Here is a 24,738-nt window from a genome sequence, read left to right as displayed (position 1 = left end):
TCTAAAGTAGAAATTTTAATTTACTTTAATATGCTTTGTGGCCTTTTCTTTTTAAATATTTAATTCAATGTATTTTGCTTTGTCTCACGTTTTACATTTCAGTGTACTGTATATGGCTGTATTTTAGATTGCCATTTTATTAAGATGTAATAGGTGCTTTGGGGCAAAATGGGAAGAAACCTGTCTTAAATATCTGTGCTACACGTACACACACGCTCAGAAAAAATATGCAAAAACGATCAGTTCTTTCCCATTCATGTAACTGCCACAGAGGAGAAGAGTAATTTTCTTAAAGGTAAGAGGAATCACGGGGTTACAACCCTTGCATATAATATTTGTAACAGCTAAGTTTTGCCATGGGCTATCTGATATGAATTGAGTACTACCACGGTACATACTTAGCAACAATTTAGCAAGCCACTTTATGTAAGGATCATGGTGGGACATTTTCTATTGGATATTATTATGCAGTTTACTTTCTGTATATTTTAACAAGCAGAGAAATGAAGTTTCTCATCCTTCTAGTTGTCTTCTTTCTACATTTCCTTAATGCCACAGCACTTAATTACAAATTGACTCTCCGGTAAAATAGTATTTAAAGACAGTTTTTCTACGACAGAAATTCCAAGCACAGCTTTCTTTCCCAGTACTTAGCTATTTACCTTGGGTTGTGTCAGTTTGGATGAGTTTAAAATTCCAGCTGGGCAGATCCATGTTGTATGTTCTGCATCTGGAAGTGGAACAATAAATGGACCTTTGGTGGAACTTTCCCTAACAGCTAACATTTTCTGGTGGCATTCAGTGGAGAAAAAAAGCACTACTCAGTATCTTTCTTTCCCCTCTTTTCTGTTTTAAGGAAGAAAGAGAAAATCCTGCAAAAAGAAGTAGAATTGAACGCGATATAGATAACAACTTGATTACATCCACACCTCAAACAGGAGAAAAGCCTAATAAACAGATCTCCCGAGTAAGACGGAAAAGTCAAGTGAATGGAGGTTTGTAAATATTCTAATCATACGTTATTACAGTTGACTGGTGATTCAGTAGCCTTCCAGCTGTTAACTAATAAAGGACATTTCTCCAGGTGAAGGTTATTAAGAGTTTTGTGATTGACTTCAGCGTTAGCAAGGCTGAACTAATAGTACTGAAATCAGATTTCCAGGACTGCAAGCACAAGTTACAATGGATGTGTCTGAGAGGGAATGTTTTATCCTAGTAAGAACAATTTCATTATGTGATAATGACCAGCTATTTTGGAACTATTTTTTTTTTCTAAAAGAAAAGAAGAGCCCATAATGATTATTTGATTTAGTTCTTCTCCCATTTTCTCACAGGAAGTGAAATATGACTTCCCAGTTCATGACATTTGTGGAACTGACCTGGGTTCCTTAGATATTGAAAGCACTTGTCAAACATGTAGCACATTTGTCAAACATATATTCCAACAAGGTTTCTGACATAGAATCATGGAAAAAATTAGGTTGTCAGGGACCTCTATAGGGCATCTGGGCAGTCCTCCTTTTCCTCTCCCAGTAAGGTGAATCCAGCTTGAAGAGAAATCTGACGTTTGAAGTTGGATCAGGCTGCTCAGAGCCTTGTCCAGTCAAGTTCCAAATATCTCAAAGGATGGAGATCCTACAACCTCTGTGGGCCCCTGTTCCAATGTTTGACCACCTCATTGTGAAAATAATTCTTTTTTCAGTATCTCTAATAATGTCACACAGAGATACATCCTTTTAGATAAAATATTCCATGAAATTTAAAGCGTCAGCTGTGGTTCCAGATCTGACTTAAAAAACACATTTTTAGACTCCTTTTTCTAAGGAAACGAGACTTCATGTGTTTGTGCTGCCTGTCAGTGTTCCTTCTTTCTCCCAATAACTTTAGAATCCGTTGTCTGATTTCTGCCAAGTTTGTCAGCAAGGCAGAGGTCTGAAAGATTTTATATTCCAACAAGGTTTTTAAAATCAGTAGCTAAGTACAGGATGGAGCTCCAAATGAGGGGCTTCAGCGATGGAAGGTTTACAATGTGAGAGAATTACCTGTTTGGTTGTTGTCAGATGTCTGTGTAGGATCATTTTAGGAGTATTTGCTACCGTTAATTAGTTTTTTTGTGTCCTGGAGAGATAATAGGTATGCACTGACTTTGAGTGTGATGCATGCAGACAATGCTTAAAGATGAAAGGGAACCATTTACCTGAATAAAGTTGTCTGATGGATACATGTAGAGCACACTGAACACATTTTACTGTTACAGCAATACCAAGTTCTTAGTGAAGACACTCAGTATTAGTGAAAGCACTAAGTTGCAGCTGGCACACCCTACGTTTTATGTAAAAGCGACAGGAAGTGTGAAGTACTGGTGCAGCTCCATCAGGCTCAGCTGACAAAAAGGTTCTCAGCTCATGTGCACAAAATACATTTGCTTACTTCCATATGGACAGACAGCTCAAAGACTTGTTACTGTAAAGTAAATAACTTCTTTCATTTCAGTCTCAGAATTGTGTCTTGGATCTTACCCATGAGATAGCAGTTTTTAGTTTTAGGATACGCTTTAGATGCACATTTATAGAAAACCTTTAATTGTTATGTGGTATGTTGTTGTAATAACTAAGATTTACTTAATTCTGTGTTCTTTGTTATCTGTCATAACAACTAAGAATTATTTTACTTCCTAATTGTTTTTGTGTGTGTGTTTGTGTGTATACATGTACATATACATATATGGGAAGTATAGTGAAGCATGGACTTGATCTTGTGAAGTTTAGAGATTCAGCCACTGGAGTTCCACTGACACTTTCTCTTGTTTCCATCTAGTGGAGCCCCACTGACACTGACATCTATTTGTTGTGAAGGGTGTGCAGCATCGTACTCTGCCTTCTGTCATCAAGCACATTTAAAGGATTAAAACTTCTATTATCTGTTAATCTATAGCATATTTGTTATTAGCAATTATTGCTTCCTAATTTGAAATTCTGAAGCTTAAGATGGTGTTGAAAATTGGTATTTCATTTTTATGTTGTTGCTAAATTGCCACCTGTTTTTATTTTTTAAGGAACTATTAGGCTAATTGCTCTTGTCAACTAAGGAAAGTCAGGGAGCAGGAGGGATCTTTCCTATAGTGAAGATAATAACAATAAAAGAGAGGGTGTACTGTGAAAAACAGAAGCATGTATTATACTTCATAACTTTTCTTTTACAGAAGCTGGAAGTTACGAAATGACAAACCAACATGTAAAGCAAAATGGGAAATTAGAAGATAATCCTACCACTGGCAGTCCCCCACGAACTACGTTACTGGGGACCATATTTTCTCCTGTCTTCAATTTTTTTTCACCAGCAAATAAAAATGGTAAGCATTATTTTAAAAGCCAAGAGTGTTAAAGCTAAGTGATAGATTTTTGATTATAAGAAAATGTTGCTTTGAGTGGCGGTACACTTTTCATTCTGATTTACAAACCAAAGGTTACTGCAACCAGATAAAAGGCCTCCTTCACAATTCTTAGAAGGGTTGATCATTGTTAAAAGAAGCAATAAGCTTATATGCAGTAGAAAGTTTCTTTCTTAGGTGTAAGTATCTAGCAGTGTACCTTTTATTGAAAACGTAAAATAAATGCTGGTACATACTTGTCCCAAACAGAAGGGTGTTTTTCATTCTACTTTTGGTTCTTATTTTTGTAACATGAATCAGATACAGCCTCTTTTGGTTATTCTGTAACATATTTTTTGGTGTTTAGTGATGACTGTCAGTATTCTTTAAGCTGAGGTACCTAACAGGTAATGACTATTAGTGTACTGAAATCTTAATTCAGGAACATCAGGATCAGATTCTCCAGGACAAGCTGTTGAAGCTGAAGAAATAGTCAAACAGCTTGATATGGAACAGGTAGATGAGATTACTACAAGTACTGCAACGTCAACCAATGGAGCAGCTTATACTAGCCAAGCAGTGCAGGTCAGATCTGCTGTTAACAATGGTTTAGAAGAAGTAGAGGAAACAAATGATCGTGACCTGCCACCACTTACAGGTAAGAAATGTGTGCTTGCCTTCTACTCGAGTCCTGAAGCTGTAGATAGTTACTACTTCTAGGGAAATTCTAGCACCCCCATTTTGTATAAATTAATATTTCATGTTTGCTTAAAACATGCAAACAGTATTCATACCATATTTTTTTTTATCAACAAGCAAAACTTTTTTATGCACCAAAGGCACAGCTTTTGCAAGGTTCATTTATTTCCATTGTAACTTAGTTGACTTCGTAACATTTCTTCAAATGAAAACAGACATTGAAGAATAAAGGCATTGTTATTACTATTTAAACTACCCCCCCACACACATTAAAAATGTATCCTCTAGACTTGCTGATCACAAAAGAGAAATTTGCGGCATTTTATTATCATATATTAAAATAACACGTTGAGATCAATAAAAACATAAATATCCTGTATTAATTTTCCACATTTTCTTTGGAAAAACTCAACATACACAGTTTTGGACAAAAGTTCCATATATATGGATATTCCATATCTATAAAATTCACGGTCAACTCTCTGTGGAGGGCCTGCATCAAATTCTTTAGTTATCTAAATCCTCATACGTGCATAGGTGTTTCTCCTTTGACACAAATACCCTAGCAAATGATGGGTAGGAGCTGGTCAAGTGTCTGGAACATGCATGCAGGTTGTTCATATCACCAAAGGTTGTAAGGGTGCCTTGCCCTGTAACACGGACACTTTCATTTGGCCAGATCAAGAAGTTCTGTGGGATGATGTGATGTTGAACCCTCAGGAAAATTTGTGAGAAGGCATGCAGGGTATTTCAGATGAAATACGAGGACTAGCAGACTCCTGCTCTTTTTCACTGTTGTTTAAGGCACTCGTGTATAAAATGCAAATTTACACTTTTAAAAACTGCACTAATAAGACTAGCTTTTGTGTTGTTTTATTTATTTATTGTTGTTTTGTTTTGTTTGTTTTGTTTTGGTTATTTTCATTGAATTTTAGCACCAGTATCTCCGGACAGTGGCTACTCATCAGCTCATGCAGAAGCCACCTATGAAGAAGACTGGGAAGTCTTTGATCCGTAAGTGGTAATATCTGTACTTAAAACATGAATTGATCATGTTGGGGATTGGATTAAGGAATTGTTATTTGAGTTGCTGTGTTTTTTATATTACAGTAATGAATTCCAAAATCTCTTAACTTAAAAAAATAAGTGTATGTTGAAGTGTTTGTTTTTCAGTTTAAATTATTTATTTCTTGTGTGGCTTTACACACAATATGCGTTTTAAAATATTTAGTTGGGCTACAGCATTGCCAGTCGCATAATGCATACACATTTCTAAAACAAAATCTGATATATTTTTTTTCAGATACTATTTCATCAAACATGTTCCGCCATTAACAGAAGAACAACTTAACAGGAAGCCAGCTCTTCCACTGAAAACAAGAAGCACACCAGAATTCTCATTAGTTCTAGACTTGGTAAGTACCTTTATAAATACATAGCAAAATCAGGGGGAGAGCTGTGTAGTGTTGGATTTGTTTTGTCTGTTGCTGAAATTAGTACTGTGTGCTCTAAATAAAAATACCTTGCTGAAGGTTACACGATTTTCCTAATACTTTTATTTAAAGATGGTCTGCATAAAAGTAAATTTAATAGTGGCAAGAATAGAATACTTGCTGTATTTGTTGAATTCTTAACATTGTTTCCCCAAAAAAGTATTAATTTTTTTTATCATCTTGAACAAAGAATTATCTGTCCCCATAAAGCTTTCCAGAACCAATGGAGAAAAACAAGATGTACTAAGTAGGAAAATTTAGCTTCATATGTCTTGCATCAAAATTGACCAGGAATGAATCTTTTAATTCTTATAGAATTCTTCTTCAAAGAGGCCAGAAATCCACTTTCTTAAATATTCATAGAAAATGTATTTGTGTTTAGAATAATTTCATCAAGTCACTCTGTTCTGAAAGTAGTTTCAGACACTGCTGATGATGTCAGGAACATTGTTTTACCATGATTGATACCAGTTGGTGGGTACTCTGGTCATATAAAATGGATAGATGATTCAAATTGATAGATGCAGATTTGAACTGAATGACAGTATAGCCTACAGGATTAAAATGTCTTCTTACAATTATGCCACTAGAACACAATTCTAATTGAAATTTTTCAAAAACTGCAATAATAATAAAATGTAAAATTCATTCCAAAAGCTCGTATTCAATTTTGACAGTGCTTGCACAAAACTAAGTTTTCCAGACTAAATAAACCCACCTTAAAAGGAACATAAAAATCTAGACAACTACTTCTCTTTTCAGCAATCTTTTCACGTTTTTTTCTTACTTTTATACCATCTTTTAATTTTTAATAGGATGAAACGTTAGTGCACTGTAGTCTAAATGAATTAGAAGATGCTGCACTCACTTTTCCAGTTCTTTTTCAAGATGTCATTTACCAGGTAATTAGCATGCATAGAAGAATATGTACCTTTTTATTTTGTTTAACATATGAATTCTTCCCATTTATATTTGTTATGATCTTGTCTAAAGAGATAAATAACTGCCTGGCATTTAACAACTATCTGGGTTATAAACTGCAAGGTGGATTATCCTGTATTAGAAATACTGTGGAGCACTGTTTGTTGCCACAATGTGGTAATGTTGGACACTGATTCAAACTGTAAACATTCATTGCTAAGAAAGTGTAAATGATCTTCGTAGCAGCAATCTTCAGCAGCAGCATTTCTCCTTGCCAGCAGGTGGAGGCAGGAACACTGAAAGTTTAGCCAGTATTATTTCCGAGTGCAGCTTCTCATGGACTGTTAACTTTCTTCCCTTCATATGGAAAACCAATTCACATTGGTTGATCATTTCTTTCTGTACAGAAGACATCTTCTGAGCCTGCTGTTAACTAGCTTCTGTCTAGATCATTAGTCTTGCTGTACCCTCCACCAGTGCCAGTTCTACCTCTTTACTCCCAGAGAGTCTGCTTGGTGCTTGGAGTGATTTTGATTGTCTTGTGGAGACTGCTAGATTTAGTTTTTTGTTCTGCTTTAGGAGGTACTGTTAGTTGTATGTGATTTACATTGACGTACCACTGAAGAACAAGCATGGGAAGAAGGAACTCTCTTCCAGCAACTACCAAAAGATGCTGCACTGACCCAGGCTGTTGTTCTCAGGTCCTTTTGTGTGATGTACCTGGGAGTAGCAACAGCTTCCCCACCATGTAGTTCGCACGATATTGGATCCCACTGTAGTATCTTTGGAGAATGAGCCAGTCATCAGGCACCTTAAAAGGACACTTGTCCAGGTATTTTTCCTGATTTTAAAAATGTTTTTCTTCACTGTTGCATATAAAAGCCCTTGGAATCTGAAAAGCTGAAATAATTTTTAAACTTGGGTTTCTTATCTCTTATTTGGTGATGGCCATGCTCAGTTTCCTCCAGGCTGAACTTGGAAAGAGCCTTAGAATTAATTCTTTGGAGGTTCTTGACATTTCTAACAGCATTAGGAAGACTAAAGCTTCATTTTTTTCCTTCCTTCTCTTAAGGGATCTCAGTATGATGTTGAGGATTTTCTGTGTAAATTGTCGTCCTTTTAGTGATTGTATGCCTAAATGAGAGTAGCTGAGCTTTAACCAGAATTTTGCCTTTAGGAAACTGAAGTCAATGGAAAGAGAGAGTTACAGTATTTCTAAATCCTTATTTAACAGCATTGTACACATGCCTGTGTAGCCCTTGATACAGTAAAATTACTAAGTGGGTCCTAGATAAGTTTTGTCTTAGCTTTCTGTAGAGTCTAGCCTGCAGTAGCCAAGGAGCAATAGCTTTCTGTAGGTTTGAGAAAGTTGGACACTGTCTGTGAGCACGCTCTCCTGATCGTTACATTCTGTTCATCTGGTTTTATGTCACACTAGACAACTCACAAATTATTCACCTCTTACTAGGCAACAGGTAATAAGCAAGACATTTTAAAGATACAATTAAATAGGGTATAGTACACAAAAAGACGAATAATCATCCTGAAATAAAAGTAGGAACTAGTTGATGTTACATTTAGGGTTTTTAGCCAACAATTAGCTATTTATCAGCTTTTACAATGTGTTTCTTTTGCTTACAATTGTCTTGGGTATAGTACTGTATTAATTTTGTATCTCCATGTTTCATTTTGGAAGTTACCAGCCGGTAACAGAAGCAGACACTGAGCTGTCTGAGTAAAGTAGAAGCCAGCAAGTTACTATATATAAAGCAGATGAAAACAATACCTGATGTGAAAGATACATTTCTGAAGATTCTTTCCATTAGTATCAAAACGTCTACTGCCTTCATGTAGGTTTTCCAGAAAGACAGTTATTTATCTATTAACTGTTTTTTAAGAGTAAAACTTAGTTCTGTGCTCATTTCCCAACTGAATGTCTTACTGAGAGAAAAATAAGACTGACTAACATTGCAAACATGAACCCGAGTTTGTAGCATTTCAGTTTCCTTGCCCATCCAAAGGCATCAAGCCAGTGCTCTTGCAGTAGCAGTGTGATGTTAAACCAGGTACTTCCTCAAAAAGGAGCTCCAGAACTGGCTACTGTAGGGTGTAAAAAACCAGTAAAGCAGTACAAGTTCACGAGTACAACAGTAAAATCAGTTTGTCTTAGGTTTTGGAGGGTCTGGTAGAACATATATCTAAACTCCATAGGTCTGGGAGTCAAGCAACAAGTTTCAGGTCCAGGAACTCAGCTCTTTTGCTGTTTGTTTCAGTGATTGTAGGTGGTGGACTATTTTTAAGAAAAGTTTCTAAAAAATAAGGAAGTTGTTGTTAATATTTCTTACAATTTACCATGAGGCGTGCAGAAAACGTAATATATGAGTATAGAGCAGTGTTCTGCGAATTTAAAAATTACTGTGCAATTCCAGCACTGGCATACAGGGGTTTTTAAACCTTTGGATGAGTCACTTGAAGTCACTGATTTCTGCTTAAAAAGAAAAAAAAAAAAACTCTAAAATGGATATTGTTGTGCTTACTTCAGGCTTTTGAGATGATGAATTTGTTTGTTAATGTTCCCTTTGTTGAAAAATCTCTAAGTTATACCAGTGTTTAAGTTTTGGGCTTGGTAAAAATACAGTGTTTGCAAAGCTGAAGTTTTCTTAAATGCTACGTCTGTTAAACACTGTCTTACATCTGACTATAAAAATAAACATTTGGCTCTTCAACTCTAGACTTAGGTTTTATACTGTTTGTATTATTGTAGCACTTTACATTAAGTGGCTTGTCTTATTAAGATTTTTTTTCCTGTGGTAGAGAGGTTTTCACTGTATTTTGTTTCGGGTGGGTGAGATCCCCTCCCGCTGTTTGTTCAGAGGGTGCCTTCCATGCACTAGCAGGCTTTCAACAAAAGGCAGATGTTTTCACTCAGTTCTTCAGCTGAAATATATCTTTACTGATCTTTTAGAGAATAATTCACTTTGATCTTTGATCCTTGAAAGATGTTCTGGAGCTACATAGGTCAGTTGGAGGTTACTGACTGTGGTGTTACATATATCCCATCTTACTGTCGCCAAAACCACCTAGGTGCTTTACTTTGTTACTGCAGTGGAATGAGGCACACAATGCTTTTGAGTTCTGGCTCTCCTTTCTAATGAACTCCACTCTTTCTCTGAAATAACAGCAGAGCCATCAAGCTTTGGATCTGAAAACCTTCAGTGTGTCATGGGCAGCACCCACAAAGAAATCCGGTCTTAGGTCAGGAAGACTTCTTTAGCTCAGGAGGACCTTTGGAGTCATACTTCGCCCCTTGAAGAGCCATAGACAGCCACAGTTCAGGCAGATCTGTCTGGTTTTGGGACGGTCCTCACCTTGAGTCACTTTTGTTGCCATTGAAATAATGGGATGTGATGATCATTTTGGAAAACAAACAGAAAAAAACTTTGAGGAGGCTTTTCATATACATTATGCATTTATGCCTGTGAGTCACATTCAAGTAGGTGATATCATGCATCTCAGTGGACACACAAACATTCAGTCATTAAAAAGGGTGAAAAATATTCCTAGGCTTCTGTACGTATTTTCGAAACTTAGATTTCATGGTAGGTCTACTCCTCAGATAGCAGGAATCAGAAATGGAGGGGAATTAGATGTTGTGTGCACAGGGGAATCAGGCAGGAAAAAAATAGGAAGAGTTAAATAAGGCTGAAGATGGAAAGAGACAAGGTGTTTATTTGCCAGAATTATGGTGAATTTTGGACTGGAAAAGGAAAGGGAATGTGCAGCGTTGGCGTAACAGTGAAGAAGAAAAGGGGAAGATGCAAAGGGAGAGGGAGAAAATGGAAAATGTTGGATGTGTTTTGTTCTGCTTTGGTTACTTAATTGTTCTACTCTGGCTACCTAGAGTTCTGCATCAGCTCATCCTAGCTGGGTGTAGTGATGCCATTGCCTTGTGCTGTGCCAGTGCCACAGAACACTAAAAACAGTCCAGTGAATCTGCCATCAGTATCATTATCTATGTGTGTGTGTTTATAAGTTGTAATTAGAAATACATACTCTAAAAAGAAGTTATTTTTCCCTGGCCTTCTTGTTTGCATTTATATATAAACTTCCTAAATATTAAGACATTATATTTAGATAGACACACACATATAAATACATGTCAGTAATCTAAAATAGAACACGTTACAAAGATGCTGCAATTATCCACAGACTAACAAACTGAAAAAGTATGCACAAGTGAGGAACCCGAGCAACCACAACTTTTCTCTGATACAATTGAATTATTTTTAAAATCATTTAGCTGGCTGTTGTGACCAATTTAATTCAATCCAGCCTTAAAAAAACAACAACAAGCAGCCACCACACAATAAATTGTATACCAAATGTTTTTATATTAGCAATTGAAATACCAACAGATACCTTATTTTAGTGCTTTGGTTGCCAAGAGAGTTTGTAGAAGAGATGTTTAAGAGACTTTCTGAAATGACATCTGTGTTTCTTCCGTAACAGAGAACTGGCTTCACGTGAGCAGAATAATCCCTTTGCATTTGCAAAGAAAAACTTACTTTGCCTTAAACTCAAGGTTACAACTAAAGAGGATGCTGGCTGTGCTATATGCTTGCTGTATGTAGAAAGAACAATTTGCACTGAATTTACAAGCACAGACAAGTTGAGTGTTATTGAGCATTGGGTCACCACAAGGCTTCACGTTAATTCATTACATTTGTCTTTGTGGTAAGATAAATACCTTATCTAGCCTGTGAGCAAGACCTCACCACTTTATTATGGCTAAGCAATAAGTCATTTTTGCAGAGATTTTAGTGCCGTCAGGAGACATATGGCGTGAAGTCACGCCTGTCAGCTCTGTATTTAGGAAGTTGGCTTCTCAGTACCATCTTGGCTAAATGGAGTCCAAAAACCCATCAAGCGCAGGCTGTGGGCTCTCCAAACCATTCCCGATAGCCAGGTTACTTGCTGCCTCACCAGGTGAGTTCCCCAGAGTGAGAAGGGAAGCAGGCCTGGCTTGCACAGTCCGTGGATGTGTCTGTGTGTGCTAGAAGCAGGGGTACTGTTACCAGATGTGATGAGGCTGCAGGATTTTGATTACTGCTCCTAGTATAGAAAATAATGAAAAATTAGGTGTTACTGTAGTACTTGGTCACTCAATAAAAGTCACTCAAAAAAAGGCAATAAAAGCCTTACTCAATTTTAAGCTAAATAATGACGTTTTCATTGGTTTAGAAATATGTACTTCTTTTAAAGGACTAAGATCTATCACAGCATGTGCTAATGATGTGAAATTTACTTAACCCATTCCCTTTTTCTTTCCTTTTGGTCATTTGGTTGTGTCTACATATAAATTTGATGTAATTCAGTGAAAGGAATACAGATCCTTTGTGGAGATTTACCTTGATTTGAAAGTAAATTCAAGCCTATTCCCAAATGGCTCTTAAAAAATGGATAAAGTTGAAATTAACTTGGTTTAGATAGAAGTTTAGTATGCTCCCTTTTCTAAAAAAACATGTGATTCTGTACATGGGCAATCTCTGAATCAAAAAGAAAGGTAAGCAGAGAAGAAGGCCACCGTTTCACCCCTCAGGATATATCCTCACTGTTGGTTAAGGTCAAGTCCAAATGTGTGCCAGAAACCACCCTGGGCCATCTTCCAAACACAAGTACCACAGGAACAGAGCAGTGCTCAGCATCTGCCCTCACACCTGCTGTGCTGGTGGGCCTTTGGACGGGAGCTATAGATCTGTATGGGTGCCTTCGTGGGAGCCCAGGTCTTGTACCTTGAGCAAGATTGGCGAGAGAGATGCAGAAGCCTCCTAGCTTGGTATCTCTTCTCTGGAGTCTACTGTGTTTTTTCCTGGAAATGATCTGTATGTGTGTGCAGTTCTGTGCTGGTGGTGTGTGAATTAATGGAGCTTTGGAAACAGATTAAGCCTTTTTTTTTTTTTTATCACTTCTGACACCCCCGTATTCTGTGTGTAATTCTTAGTGGAATAAAGTTATTAGGAAGATTATTTATATGCTGGCATAAAATTATCTAGTAACCGAACTGATGCTGCCCAGCTGGTGAAAGCTGATTCAAAACGTTTAGTCAAAGCAACTGGTTTCATTTTTCTTGAGAGATTGTCTACCTTTTATATTTTAAATTATTGTATTTATTTTTAAATAATATAATTTAAATAATTTCTAATTGCATCAAGTTCTCTAGTAAAATTGTTAAGCCTAATTTTACCATATTATGCTTTAATTTATAGCTGCTTAGGCTTCAAGTTAACTTAATTTTGTTTTAATCAAGTTATTATTCTGTTGGAAGTTAGTATTTAATGATTACTGTATTCATAATGCTCATTTTGACCTGATCTTTACAAACTGATACTTAGCCATGCAGGCAATAGCTGCGGTATTTTGAATCTTTTACTAAAGTGCATCTCTGCTTCAGGTTTATGTCCGGTTAAGGCCATTCTTCCGAGAATTCCTGGAACGTATGTCTCAGATTTATGAGGTAAAAATAATTAGATGTTATCTTTTGAATTTTATTTTAAAGTTATATTTGCATATTAATATCTAAAATAATTCTTTTTTCCATTTAATCCATAGATCATTCTTTTTACTGCTTCTAAGAAGGTGTACGCAGACAAGTTACTGAACATACTAGACCCTAAAAAGCAACTGGTCAGGTAAAAATAAAAAAAATGTGATTATACCTCTTGTAGGCAAACAAACTTACTTCCTAACAGATATGAAGAAAGTGATTCTGATGTTTTCTTTATTGCACTGTGTCTTACTCAAATTATTCTTTGTGCTTGTGCTCAGCTTGTCTAAGGGTGAGAGAAAAATGAAGTGGCTGAATTACTGCCTTGGTGATAAGATAAACCCAGACATCTTTACTTTGCACTCTTGTGGCCAAAAAACTTAGCCGTTCATTCTCTTTAGCATAATAGAATTGCCCACTGGAAATGACCTCCTAGGCATCAAAAATGTGTTTTAGCTGCTCTTGAATATATGTAATGAATAAAGAAAATGAACAGATTACTGGAAGCTCCAAGCCTCAGACTACTTTTAAGCTATTTGTATTTGATTTATTATTTATAAATAATGATTTACATAGTTAACTTTACAAACATTATTTCTTATTCAATCACAAAATAATTTGTGGGTTTTGTGGTAAAGCTGTTATGTTTTTTCATTTCTTCTGTTAATACGTAGATTTGTTTGAAAGAGAGAAGCTTTCCTCAAGAACAGTGCCTTAAGACAGATTAGATCTCGGATGAGATTCTTTCTGTTATTCTCATCTGGAAGGTGGACTGTTATGTGGGAAAGTTGAAACTGAAGAGGGGGTTTCTCAGGGATTCATCCTCAATAGGGTATCCCAAGTGAGTGTGCTGGGTGAGGAAAGTAGCAACTATAGCTGATTATAGTCAGGACTGTGTAAATTCTGTCCCGAAAATGTCTTCGGCAAGGCATTTCTCTGCATCACTTTATTTTGGTAAATTAACTCGCTACTGCATTTTGAATGAGCAAACAAAACTGGACTTTTTGAAGTTAGAAATGCAGTCATTGGAGTATCTGAGCCTACCTGCACACACAGCCAAGGAGGATGTATGAGCAAGTAAGATATTTGCACATACAGAAAACGTGTGTGTGTGTGTCCAAGTATCTAATATTTATGATTGAGGACTACAGTTTTAATTTTGTTGTTAACAGGAAGAGTGTGAAAAATATACTTGCTTGGCTGTGTTCTAAAAATTTACAGAATTTCTGTGAAATTCAAATGATATATGAATCTAGATGTGATTCATGTGCCACTGAAAACCTGACATCAAGGCATGATGAGTTTTGACATTAGCCTAAAGGTAGATTTGTCAGGCACTCCACACGTGTGACTCAGAATCTATATATAAATTCATTTGCTGCTGAGGCATCAGCTTATTTTCTTCCATAGCAACATTAGGAACTCAACCCCTTTATGAAATTAAGCACACTTTGTACAGCTACTAAAAACTTCACTTAAATGTAACAGCTTTAAAGAAACTGCATTGTAATACAGCTATGTAAAACTTGAAATCTGTCTAGTTTATAACTTACTTTTGAATTACAGTCACGTTGATATTTTATGAAATTTCAGTTTTACTCCTGTTGTTTATTTATTTTTTTATTTTTTTATTTTTTTTTACTTGAGTCCTCTTATTCTACGCTTCCATCCATTTACTAAGTATTTCTTCTATAATAAGTTAAAAGAGAAGTGGGTAGGAAGAAGCTGATGGAATGTTTTGACCTCAAGGCTTTTTTCAGACTCTAAAAACTGAAATAGGTTAATTGTGAACAGAGGGAGCATAAGAAGGAAAATATTTCTTCTAACAGTGGCATGTGGAGGCTGTGTACTGTAGCGGCTGGAGCAAAATAAAAAGAACAAACTCAATAAATTGGTTCCAGTGCAGACATAATCTCTGATTTTGGGGCCTTGCAAAATAATTTCATTATCTTGGGTCCCTGTGTCAATCCATCTGCAAAAATGGTTAGAAAGCAAGACCCTGTTGACAAATATTTGTTACACCTGAGCTGAGCTTTCTCTGTGTAAATGCAAACAACTGCCTGCAGAACTAGATAAATATAAAATCACCTTAGCTAGCAACTTTACCAGTAAAAAGGTCATAGTGGAATGGAAAATATGGAACAGGTTCTTAAAAATGAGCTAAGTAGATCAGAAGAGGAGAAAAAAACGAACATTTGGTATTGTTAACTTTCTCTTTATGCCATCTGATGTTGCAATTTTTCTCATTAATTAGTATTTTAATTTAATCACAGGCATCGACTTTTCCGTGAGCATTGTGTTTGTGTACAAGGAAATTACATAAAGGATTTAAACATCCTTGGTAGAGATCTTTCAAAAACGATCATAATTGACAATTCACCGCAAGCCTTTGCCTATCAGGTAAGTATGCTGCCATCAGTACACTTCTTAGACGTGGCAAAAAACTTCCCAAAGGAATATAGCAAAAAAGACGACAGTATTTAAGACTACATTGTTTGCAGTTAACTTTGTATTTAAATTTATAAAACATACTTTAACAAATTGCTCTGGTTTGCTTGCTTTTCTCTTGTGAAGAGGCAGTCACGTGTAAACTGAATGACTTATTTTATGAACAAACTATATAACCGGTCAGTTTTATTTCTTGTTCATTTTTTCTAAAGAAGCCGCCAGGTCTGCTAAGACTGTCCCTTGGACTTCGTTGCAGACCTAGTTTTTTTAATGCTAGTGAAATCATTAAGAACAGATCACTGGTTGAACTGACACACACAGCTGTGAAAATTATTTATACTTAAATGTTATAAAGTTGTACTCCGTGATTTAGATTTTTCCAGAAGTTCAGTATAAGCCAGGACACGGTTAGTATCCATGTGTTGTTTTAACATAAAATTTTCTCAAAGTACCAATGCTTTTCAGTTCGGCAGATTCTTCTACAGCTCGGTTTATTTCAGCTTTGATGTGGAAATTTTTGCAATGATTTATGCAAAGGAAGGAGTTATTTCAGAAGTGAATTTTAATACAAACTTTAGAGGAAAAATACATGTTAATAAACACCATCTTGGAAACATTTTTCCCCAGAATGCTATTTCACAAATCGTATTATGAGATAAATTAAGTACAAGTCATTTGTTGATGATTTTTTTACTTTAGCTTTCAAATGGAATTCCTATAGAAAGCTGGTTCATGGATAAAAATGACAATGAACTCCTAAAATTGATTCCATTTCTGGAGAAACTTGTAGAGCTGGTAAGTCTTTCCTTCATATGGCTTCCCCCCTCTCCACCCAGTACATTAGTGAGCTCTTTTAAGCAGCATCACATGCTTTCAGATTTTGATTCACTGAGATTTTGACTGCTAAAAGTCATGTGTCTCTTGGAAAGCGTTCTCTGGGCAGTAATTCAAAGTTTGTACAAGGACTTATTTATATAGCAAAGGACAGAATGCCATCATTTATAACTGTGCTTTTAATGAAAACCTGGAGAATTGTGACATCAATTATAATGAAATTGAGAATCTTAAAAATTTAGGTTAAGTACAGCCCTCTGTTGGCTGTGTTGTGTGCCTTTATTCTTAAAACAGAAATAATCTTATTCAAAAACGGTTGTGAATGTAATATAATTGTTTTTATAAGATCATTGTAATTACAAATATAGCTTCTGTTTTGTCATATTAATATACTGGTGTTAGAAATTTGCCCGTATTGAAATCCGATCTGTAGATGTATTTGTTCTTCTAAAACCTGTGCTTCTTTTTGCCTACAGAATGAAGATGTCCGACCTCACATCAGAGACAGATTTCGCTTGCATGACTTGCTACCCCCAGATTAAAGCCTTTTGTCTACTTACTGAAGGGGGAGAAAATGCAGGACCCTTTTGGACTAAAACAAAACATTGCCATTACTGTTGAAATTTTGCATTTTTGTACCCCGTCTTGCTTTTCTTATCTTTGGTGCCCAACAATAATCAAGGGTTACAGAAAGAGACTTTATATATCTGAGATTGAATACATACAGTACAATACAGTACAACACAGTAGGTAGGCTAGAACAGAAAAGTCTTTAGAACTAGTGCAACTCCGACGAATTTTTTTATGTACAGGACATCTGCAGTTTATAAAGAATTCTGTTTCTGCCACCAGCAGTTTGACCTGTAGAAACACAGGATTTTATGATATAACAGAGATTGAAAATGGACTCTTATTTTCTCTCTGTTCGGTGCTCTAAGTGGGTTTGTAGCCACTTTTCTGTTACTTTAAGATTCTCATTTCAACAGGAATGGCCAGTAAAAGTTGTTTTATTTTTCCTGTTAAGGTTTATAACCTTTTTACACTTTTGACCTGTATTAGATTAGAATTTCATTATGCATTCCTTTTAGTTGAGGCGCTTCATAGTTTTTCTGGAAATAGCCAAATTTTCTTAGTTTTTTATTATACAGTTGGATGGCCGTTTTCCTGCTTCGTCTGCCTGCATACTGTATATTTGTTTAAAAATATTCTCTAGTTTTAGCCCATGTAAGTTTCATTTAGAAAGAAAAACCCTGCATTTATATTTTGTTTCTGTAATATTCTACTGTAGTTGAAATCTTTTCAAAAATCAAGAGACTGGCTAGATAAGAAGAATATAAGAATTACTAATATTCAGAATATTTTAAACCATTGTGATGGCATGTACTCTGGACAGACGATATCTTGCAGTGGCACAAACAACTGATGGACAAGGAATACCTCAGACTATACTGTGCATGCAAATCCTTAAAGGAGAATTAGTTTGGTCACCTGTTAGGTTTGATGCAATTCAATTACTGCTGCCTTCTGTTTCCTCCAGGAATGAAGTATTCTGCACAGTGGCTCAGTATTTTAAGATGTTTTGCATGGGCTGCTGGTACCTCTGTTACACTGCTCTTCGTTACAATCAGTTTTAAACTGTGTGACAGCCAGGGTACCTACCAGTAACTATGCATAATCCTGTGGTACAGAACACTCCCATGCCACCAATGCAGTCAGTCTGCTATCATAGTGGTTTTCTATGCTATATGGAAATAGTCTTCAAGCCTTGGTTCTCTAATGCAGCTACTACAAGAGGTTGATATTTTTATAATGGTGTGTAATCTCCTTTTCAGGAGGCTTTTTATGGAAGGTATAATTTGTAAAAGTTAGGATGCTTTGCCTCTCGACTGCATTAACATGCCATAGGCTCAGACTGTTTTTGTGTAAAAGATGTCACAGAACGGCACTTTTTCTAAAGAGAAGTTTGATATTTTGTATGCTTGTTAAGAAAGTACAGTATTGGAAATTAAAGGTGGACAACTGATAATTGAGAAGTATGTCAATTAATTTTTTATGTATATTACCTGTTTACTTGTACAATTTTATTGTACAAATTACATGCAGCTTCATTTTCAAATGAGTCCTTAAAATAAGGAAAATCTTTTTAGGAAAACATTTAATTTTTGTATTTTTGATTTTAAAAGGCATGAGTTATGTCAACTTTTTCCAGTGTATTAATGAAGATTTTAACTTTTCATCAGGTTGAGTGTTTTCTTACTATATTATCTGTTGTGTATGTAGCTAGCACATTGTGTCACTGAACTGTTTAAAAAATTAGCATGTAGAGCAAGCCTGTTTTGTGGAAAATCCTTATTCATTAAAAAAAGAAAAAAAAACATCATGGCAGATTTTCTGCAAAAAAAGTGAAAACATTTGCAATTCAGAATACTGATTTTTTTTGTATTTAAAGAAAGGTATTTTGCTTGCAGGAAAGAAATACTACAGATTCATTTTAATGAGAATCTTTTAAATGTATTTATCTTTAGGGCATCTGGGCATCTTTACGCTGTTTGTCTTATGTCTTTATTGAAATAAAATGTACATAACATTACCTTTATATATGCTTTTGCGCAGACGTGTGAACCCTGTAACCATCCCCGTTCCTTCCTGTTTTTATGTTGATAAGATGGTTCTGGAAATATTTATAGATTTTGAAAATGGTCAGCTTGTATTTGAATTGCTACATGGTTTGCCAACAATTTTTTAGTTGTTTGTTAAAATGTAAATCTGAATCTGAGATTTTTAATTAGTTTAACAGTGAATCCTTGTTTAATGTGGAATTCTTCCAAATTTCTTAGAGTAATTTACATAATAGGACTGCTTTAAAATTCACTAGTCTACCAGAATGAAACCATTTTTGTTAAGTAGTTCATAGCTTTTCTCTGACTGTAAAAAGAGATTATCATCTGTTCAAATACTGTCCTTAAACATGTGCGTCCTATCTTTGGCTAAAACCATTATGAAAGTGCTTTCTTTAGTTAAGGAAACCAAAGCATACATTGCACTTTACAGCTGTATCTGTGTTGTGATTATCAGATCAGTGAGGGAAATCAAAATGTAAATTGGAGGATTTAGTTCTACATAGATGCACAACAACAATAACAGAGACTGCATAGTAAACATATTAAATATTAATATTTTAATGTGCTGCAAGTCTGGTATTTATCATTCTGAACTTCCTTTGCAGAATGAGTCTACCTTCTTCAAAATCTAAGTTCCCAAAAATGTCAAACACTTCTGGCATAAACAGTCTTTGCATGAAGCAAAGTTATATTCCATCAGGTTTTATTCTCATCTTGTTAGTCTTGAGGGTAAGGCTTAACTGTTTCTCCGACATTAGTCTGGATCAAATTGTGCGTACCAAAATTGACACGGATAACCGGGGGAGTCTCAGCTCTGTGTATTACTCGAGTCTTGAATGTAGAACTGTGCTACCTAAGCAGTTAATCTTGTAGCTGTATCATTTATTCAAATTTTATGTATGTTTAAAAAACACAACGTTCTATTTCCAAAGTTTTTAATGATTTCATTTGTGGTCTTTGGATTGATCATGGCAATTGTGTGTTAATTTTACACGTCCCTATGTATTCTGTTCTAGGTTTGAGCATTCTTAGTTCTGACAGCAAAACAATATTTCATACTTATACTGACAATATATGTACAATCTCTTTTTTATATATATTTCCTTAAATTGTTGTATAGATAGAATAGCATTCACCATGGTATTGTTGGCTTCTTTTTCACCTTTGATTCATTGCACGTTCCATCTCTGTAGGAAAATATTTTTTCATTGTTATTGAAATGTGTCTAAAAGCCTGAATGTTTCAAGACCTGATCAAACATCTCCAAAGCAAGAGTTATAGCAACCGAATGCATGCTAGGGAGGCATATCTTCTTTAAACAAGGCACTTAAATGTGCTATTAAAAATAATCAGATATGCAAGTGCTGTGCTGAATGAGAATAGAAGGAAGTGCTGGCTGGAATGCCTTGCGCAGGCAGCGAGCCATGGGCAGCAGAACTGTTTGCTCTCGCTCGCTGTTAGAAGCAGGCGTCCTCGTGCCACAGCTCCCCTCCCCAGACATCTGATTTAGGTGCTGCTTGGATTGGCACAACTGAAAAAGCATCGAGCCCTGATAAGGAGAGGGACCAGGAATGAGTGGCTGAGGAAATAGGTGGAGTGGGTGGAAATCTCATAAACCCATCTTCCACCAGCAGCATAGAACTGTGGTCCTGCGAGCAGCCGCTTGTAGAGCTTGGCCATTCGGTGAGGAAAAGCTGTCCAGGAGCACAAAAGTACTGTTAGTGTGCTGAGGGAATAGCCACGTTCCTTTATTTTTTCCTTCTGGTTCTGACTTCCACATAGCATTGCACTGCAAATCGTACCTTTTATTCTTTGTCAAAAGCAACTTGAATCAACTGCATCCTGTCAGTGTATTAAAGTAGAGGATGAGACTGATAACTTCACAATTGATACTAAAACTAAGGAAAGCCCCTGTATGCGGTGAGATGCTTCTATCACAGTGAATTGTGGCTGCTGAACTCGGTGTCCCTTGCTGTCATTCCTCTCTCTTCTGGCCGAGGACTGGATCAGCACTGAGTACACCTTAATTTGGGGAATTAGAAAAATTTTCTGTGCCTTCTTCATCCCTTCCCCACACTGTGCTCCCATTGTGTTCCCCCTGAAGGACTTGGAGAGCACACCTTTACAAAGCTAACATTTCCATGTGAAATTAATATTTACATAGTTGAGATTAATCTAGTACAGATTGCTAAATTATAAGGTAATGCATTTCAGAAAGTCAAGGCCAGAAAGTAAATGTTCACAACATATTGCCAATTAAAAAAAAAAAAAAGCACACCATGTAACTCTACTTACTAGTATGGTATCAGCACAGTTTGACAAGTTTGTTCTAACAGGTACAAAGAGAAACTAATCGCTATTGTATTAAGTCTTCCACTGTAAGTAGAATTTCAAGTTAAATATTCAGTATTTTTCTGGTGAAAAGACTTGTATGGATCTATGTGGCAAAGCAGGCAGGTGGTACCTCTGATCTGATCTGCAGTCATGCTGATTCAATCAGTCAGCTCCATTAAGCTTCTCTAAACTCATTATCAAAGACTGAGACAAAGATGAAATAAAGAAATCATAGGCGCAGGCACCTGGGCAATACGATGAGTGTCAGACAGCAGCGCACGGCTCGTTGTTCATGGCCTTCACCTCCTGAGACGAGGTAAACGTCTTCCGATTCTAGAGGACAAATTCCTGTTTCTGGGAGAACTGATCCATCGAAGGTGTTTCACTTCTGAGTCCCTAAAAGGGGACTTTAAAATCCGCTCTGTGAATAGTGTGAATTTGAAATGTGAAGACTGAAAGGAAAGCCTAGAATTACAGCAGCAGGGTGTAGTTCCACAACAGCTCAGGCTGAGCTGGCTCTGGGAGGCTTTTCCCTCTTCCCTCTCCTCTCCCCTGGTAACGAGTTACCCGCTTCCTTCTGCCTGCCCTGGGGCACGCGGCCGTGCAGGGAGCTGCTCCTGCTGCAGACAGCATGCTGGAGTAACGAAGATCGGTTAAAGCTGCTGTGGAGTGGAAGCTGAAGGAAGGTTCATGGGAAGACGCTTTTTCTGGAAATGTAATTGTCACATTAAAGTCATTCAGCTGAAGAACAAAGTTCTTAAGACGTTAAAGAACTACTCTCAAAGATTTGATTACACCAAAACCATGTGATTTCAGCTCTGCGTCATAGATTCTTGATGCTTAAATAAAATCCTAAACAAGCTGATAAATGGCTGGTGAGAAGTAGCATAGATGCATCATTTTCTTAGTTAGTGGTCATAATTTTGTAAAAAAAAATAAAAATGTAAAAAAAAAAAATGACAGCAACTTTTTTGTTTGGAAGCAAGCAAGGATGACCGACTAAAGATTAACTTGTATAGATTCTGTTAAGCACATCACTATTTTGGTTGTCTTGACCGTGTAATGTAATACTGTTTTGCTTTATTTTTTTGATACTTGCAAAAATGTCATTGTACTGATAGGCTGAATCTTGTAAAATACAATTGGAAGAGAACCAATGTTCTACAAATTTGTGTTTCTTTTGCCATCATTTCTAGTATATGCAATCATAAAGATTTATATTAAATATTTATGCTCTAGTTACTGTTTTTATGAGTTTTAGCTGATATCAGACTTCATTGAAGACTCGGTTTTCTGTAAAGCAAGACATTTCTCATGTCAGTTTTCAGCCTTTAAAAATGAAGGAAAACAAGTGGTGTTTATGCTTTTTTAAAAGCTCAGGATACTGGAGACCAAGAAAATAACATAAGTGGTTTATGGCCTGAAATTGTTACAGCTGGTTCTTTTAAGATGGTCTTGCTTTGAACCTGATTTTCAATATGTACTGCACCTTCCAGTGAATATCTTGTAAAACTACCTCAGGGCCTGATCCGTCTCCTTTGCATTTGTTTCTCCTCCTGAGCAGAAACCTTTAGACTTTTTCAAAATGAGAACTGCCTGGTTTCCTAGGAGGTAGTACTTCCTTTGACTCGGAGAGCTGTGCCTTAATTTCCTTGTCTATACAATGGGAGTAATACTTATTTGTTTTAATCCAAAAGCTTAAATTTAAACGTGCTGTGTAAATATATAATATTTTTACAATTATGTTCCCAATCATCACACAGTTCCTAGTAGTTTCATAATTATCCTCACAGAACATTTGAGCTTATGAAACTGTTTAGACTCGGTGAGGATATTACTTACTACACTACTTGATCTATAATTATGTCTCTAATGTTATTTCTAGTGCCTGGTAAATGGGTAACAACAAAAAACGGATGATAAATTTGGAAGTCATATTCTTTCTAGCTAACATAAGAGGATCTTCCTCTTGCTAGAGGAACATTCATCTGTGTTCCAGATGAATCTGGAACACACCTCATTAGTAAGACCTATTTCTTTCAGAATAAGGCTGCCCATTCAGGCTGTGACTTAGCTAAGTTGTCTTTGTCCTGACAGTTGTGTCTCTGTTGTCTCCATGAGGTGGAGCAGCAGGAGCAGAAAGTCAGTCAATTCCTGTGAATGGTTCCTCTGCTCTTTTGGGGGCAGGAAGCAGTTATTAGCCATCGCAATTTGTTCACATCCAGGGAGCTTTCAATTATAATCGTCAGGAGGCATCCTGAAATGCCTAGATGTGCAGCATGCTTCGTTATTTCTGTTGGACAGCTTCTCAACAAACCTTAAAAAGTTCTGCAGCATTGCTGCCAGCACACGCTGCCGTGTTGTGTCGGCACGAGGCGGGACATGGTGACACCCCAAAATCCTCCGTCCTGAGCTACAGCCTGCAAAGGCCTCCTCGTCCCTGGGGTCGCAGCATCGTGTGCCTTTATTCCCAGATGGGGAGCATAATGTTTGAAGCACAGAAATTTTAATACTGAGAAAGCCTATTAGAAAACAAAGCGGTTCCATTGCTGAAGGAATTGTTATGAAAACTCTGTGAATAATTCATTAATTACCTGCAGCTATTTAAAATTATCAAACTGTTGTTTGCAAGCCTTCGATAAACCAAATTGTATAATCCCCTGGCACAAGTTGACTGAACTGAAACTGAATCTGGTTTACTATAGCATCCTAATTCTGGCGCTGATGAGTCTTTAACCAATTGTATTGATAACCATAGAAAGATTGGGTTTTATTACTTTTTGGGCGTAGGGCTGGTAGAACTCTGGCCTTTCTAAAGAAGCAAAGTGGAAAAACTGCTGTGTGTCACCACGTTAACCCAAGGGCTCATCGCTAGGTTTGAACTTCTAGATTTTTGCGGCTCTTGATCCTCTTCTAATCTCAAATATACCTGTAAATTGCACATTATTTCTGTGTTTCACCAGAAGCGGGGTTCTCGTAGGAAGGCCCCATCGGAGCTAGCACAGCGCTGCACTCCAGCAGTGCTGGGGGTCTCTCGGCAGGGTAAGGGGGACACTGCTGAGGTACCTCAGGCTGACAGCAGTCCTGTCCCTGCTGTTAGAGGGGTCAAACAGCACAGACCCCGCTTTGGGAGGACCGAGGCAGGGCCGCGGCTGTGCCCCCTCATCGGCCCCCACAGGGCTGAAGGGAAGGAGCAGCTCCCACCCCAGTAAGCACCAGTTGGGCTCAGTGCTCGGGCACCCTGACAGCCTGCAGAGCTGGGGACCCCTGGCAGGCAACATGTGGGCGTCTCCTCATTCTTTGCCTCTTGCTCTGACTGAATTGTGTTGTTATATTTTTAATATGTGAAGGATCGTCAAAAGGTGTGTTTTTTTTTTCACTGCAGCAGAGACAAGGGAATAAATTCAGACTATATGTGACGGTAACTCCTAGATTAATTTATTGATACACACAGCAGCTTTTTCTCCTTCGTAA

At 36.8% G+C, this 24,738-nt stretch overlaps 1 protein-coding gene across 1 annotated transcript in view; it reads left to right on the top strand.

Moving 5' to 3' along the window:
• The window catches only part of CTDSPL2 (CTD small phosphatase like 2), a 39,083-nt gene extending 20,178 nt beyond the window's left edge, over positions 1-18,905 (top strand). The window contains exons 3-13 of the mRNA XM_027465626.3: positions 857-995; positions 3,203-3,352; positions 3,813-4,028; positions 5,005-5,083; positions 5,373-5,484; positions 6,378-6,464; positions 12,935-12,997; positions 13,093-13,172; positions 15,301-15,427; positions 16,175-16,270; positions 16,786-18,905. Coding sequence (XP_027321427.1) covers positions 857-995; positions 3,203-3,352; positions 3,813-4,028; positions 5,005-5,083; positions 5,373-5,484; positions 6,378-6,464; positions 12,935-12,997; positions 13,093-13,172; positions 15,301-15,427; positions 16,175-16,270; positions 16,786-16,851 — 1,215 coding nt within the window. The 3' untranslated portion in view covers positions 16,852-18,905. The remainder of the gene's footprint in view (positions 1-856; positions 996-3,202; positions 3,353-3,812; positions 4,029-5,004; positions 5,084-5,372; positions 5,485-6,377; positions 6,465-12,934; positions 12,998-13,092; positions 13,173-15,300; positions 15,428-16,174; positions 16,271-16,785) is intronic.
• The last annotated feature ends 5,833 nt before the right edge of the window (positions 18,906-24,738 follow it).

This window comes from Anas platyrhynchos, chromosome 11, assembly GCF_047663525.1.
Source record: "Anas platyrhynchos isolate ZD024472 breed Pekin duck chromosome 11, IASCAAS_PekinDuck_T2T, whole genome shotgun sequence".
Lineage (NCBI taxonomy): Eukaryota > Metazoa > Chordata > Aves > Anseriformes > Anatidae > Anas > Anas platyrhynchos.
Note: the sequence above shows the minus strand (reverse complement) of the source record. Positions and strands in the feature narration are given on the sequence as shown.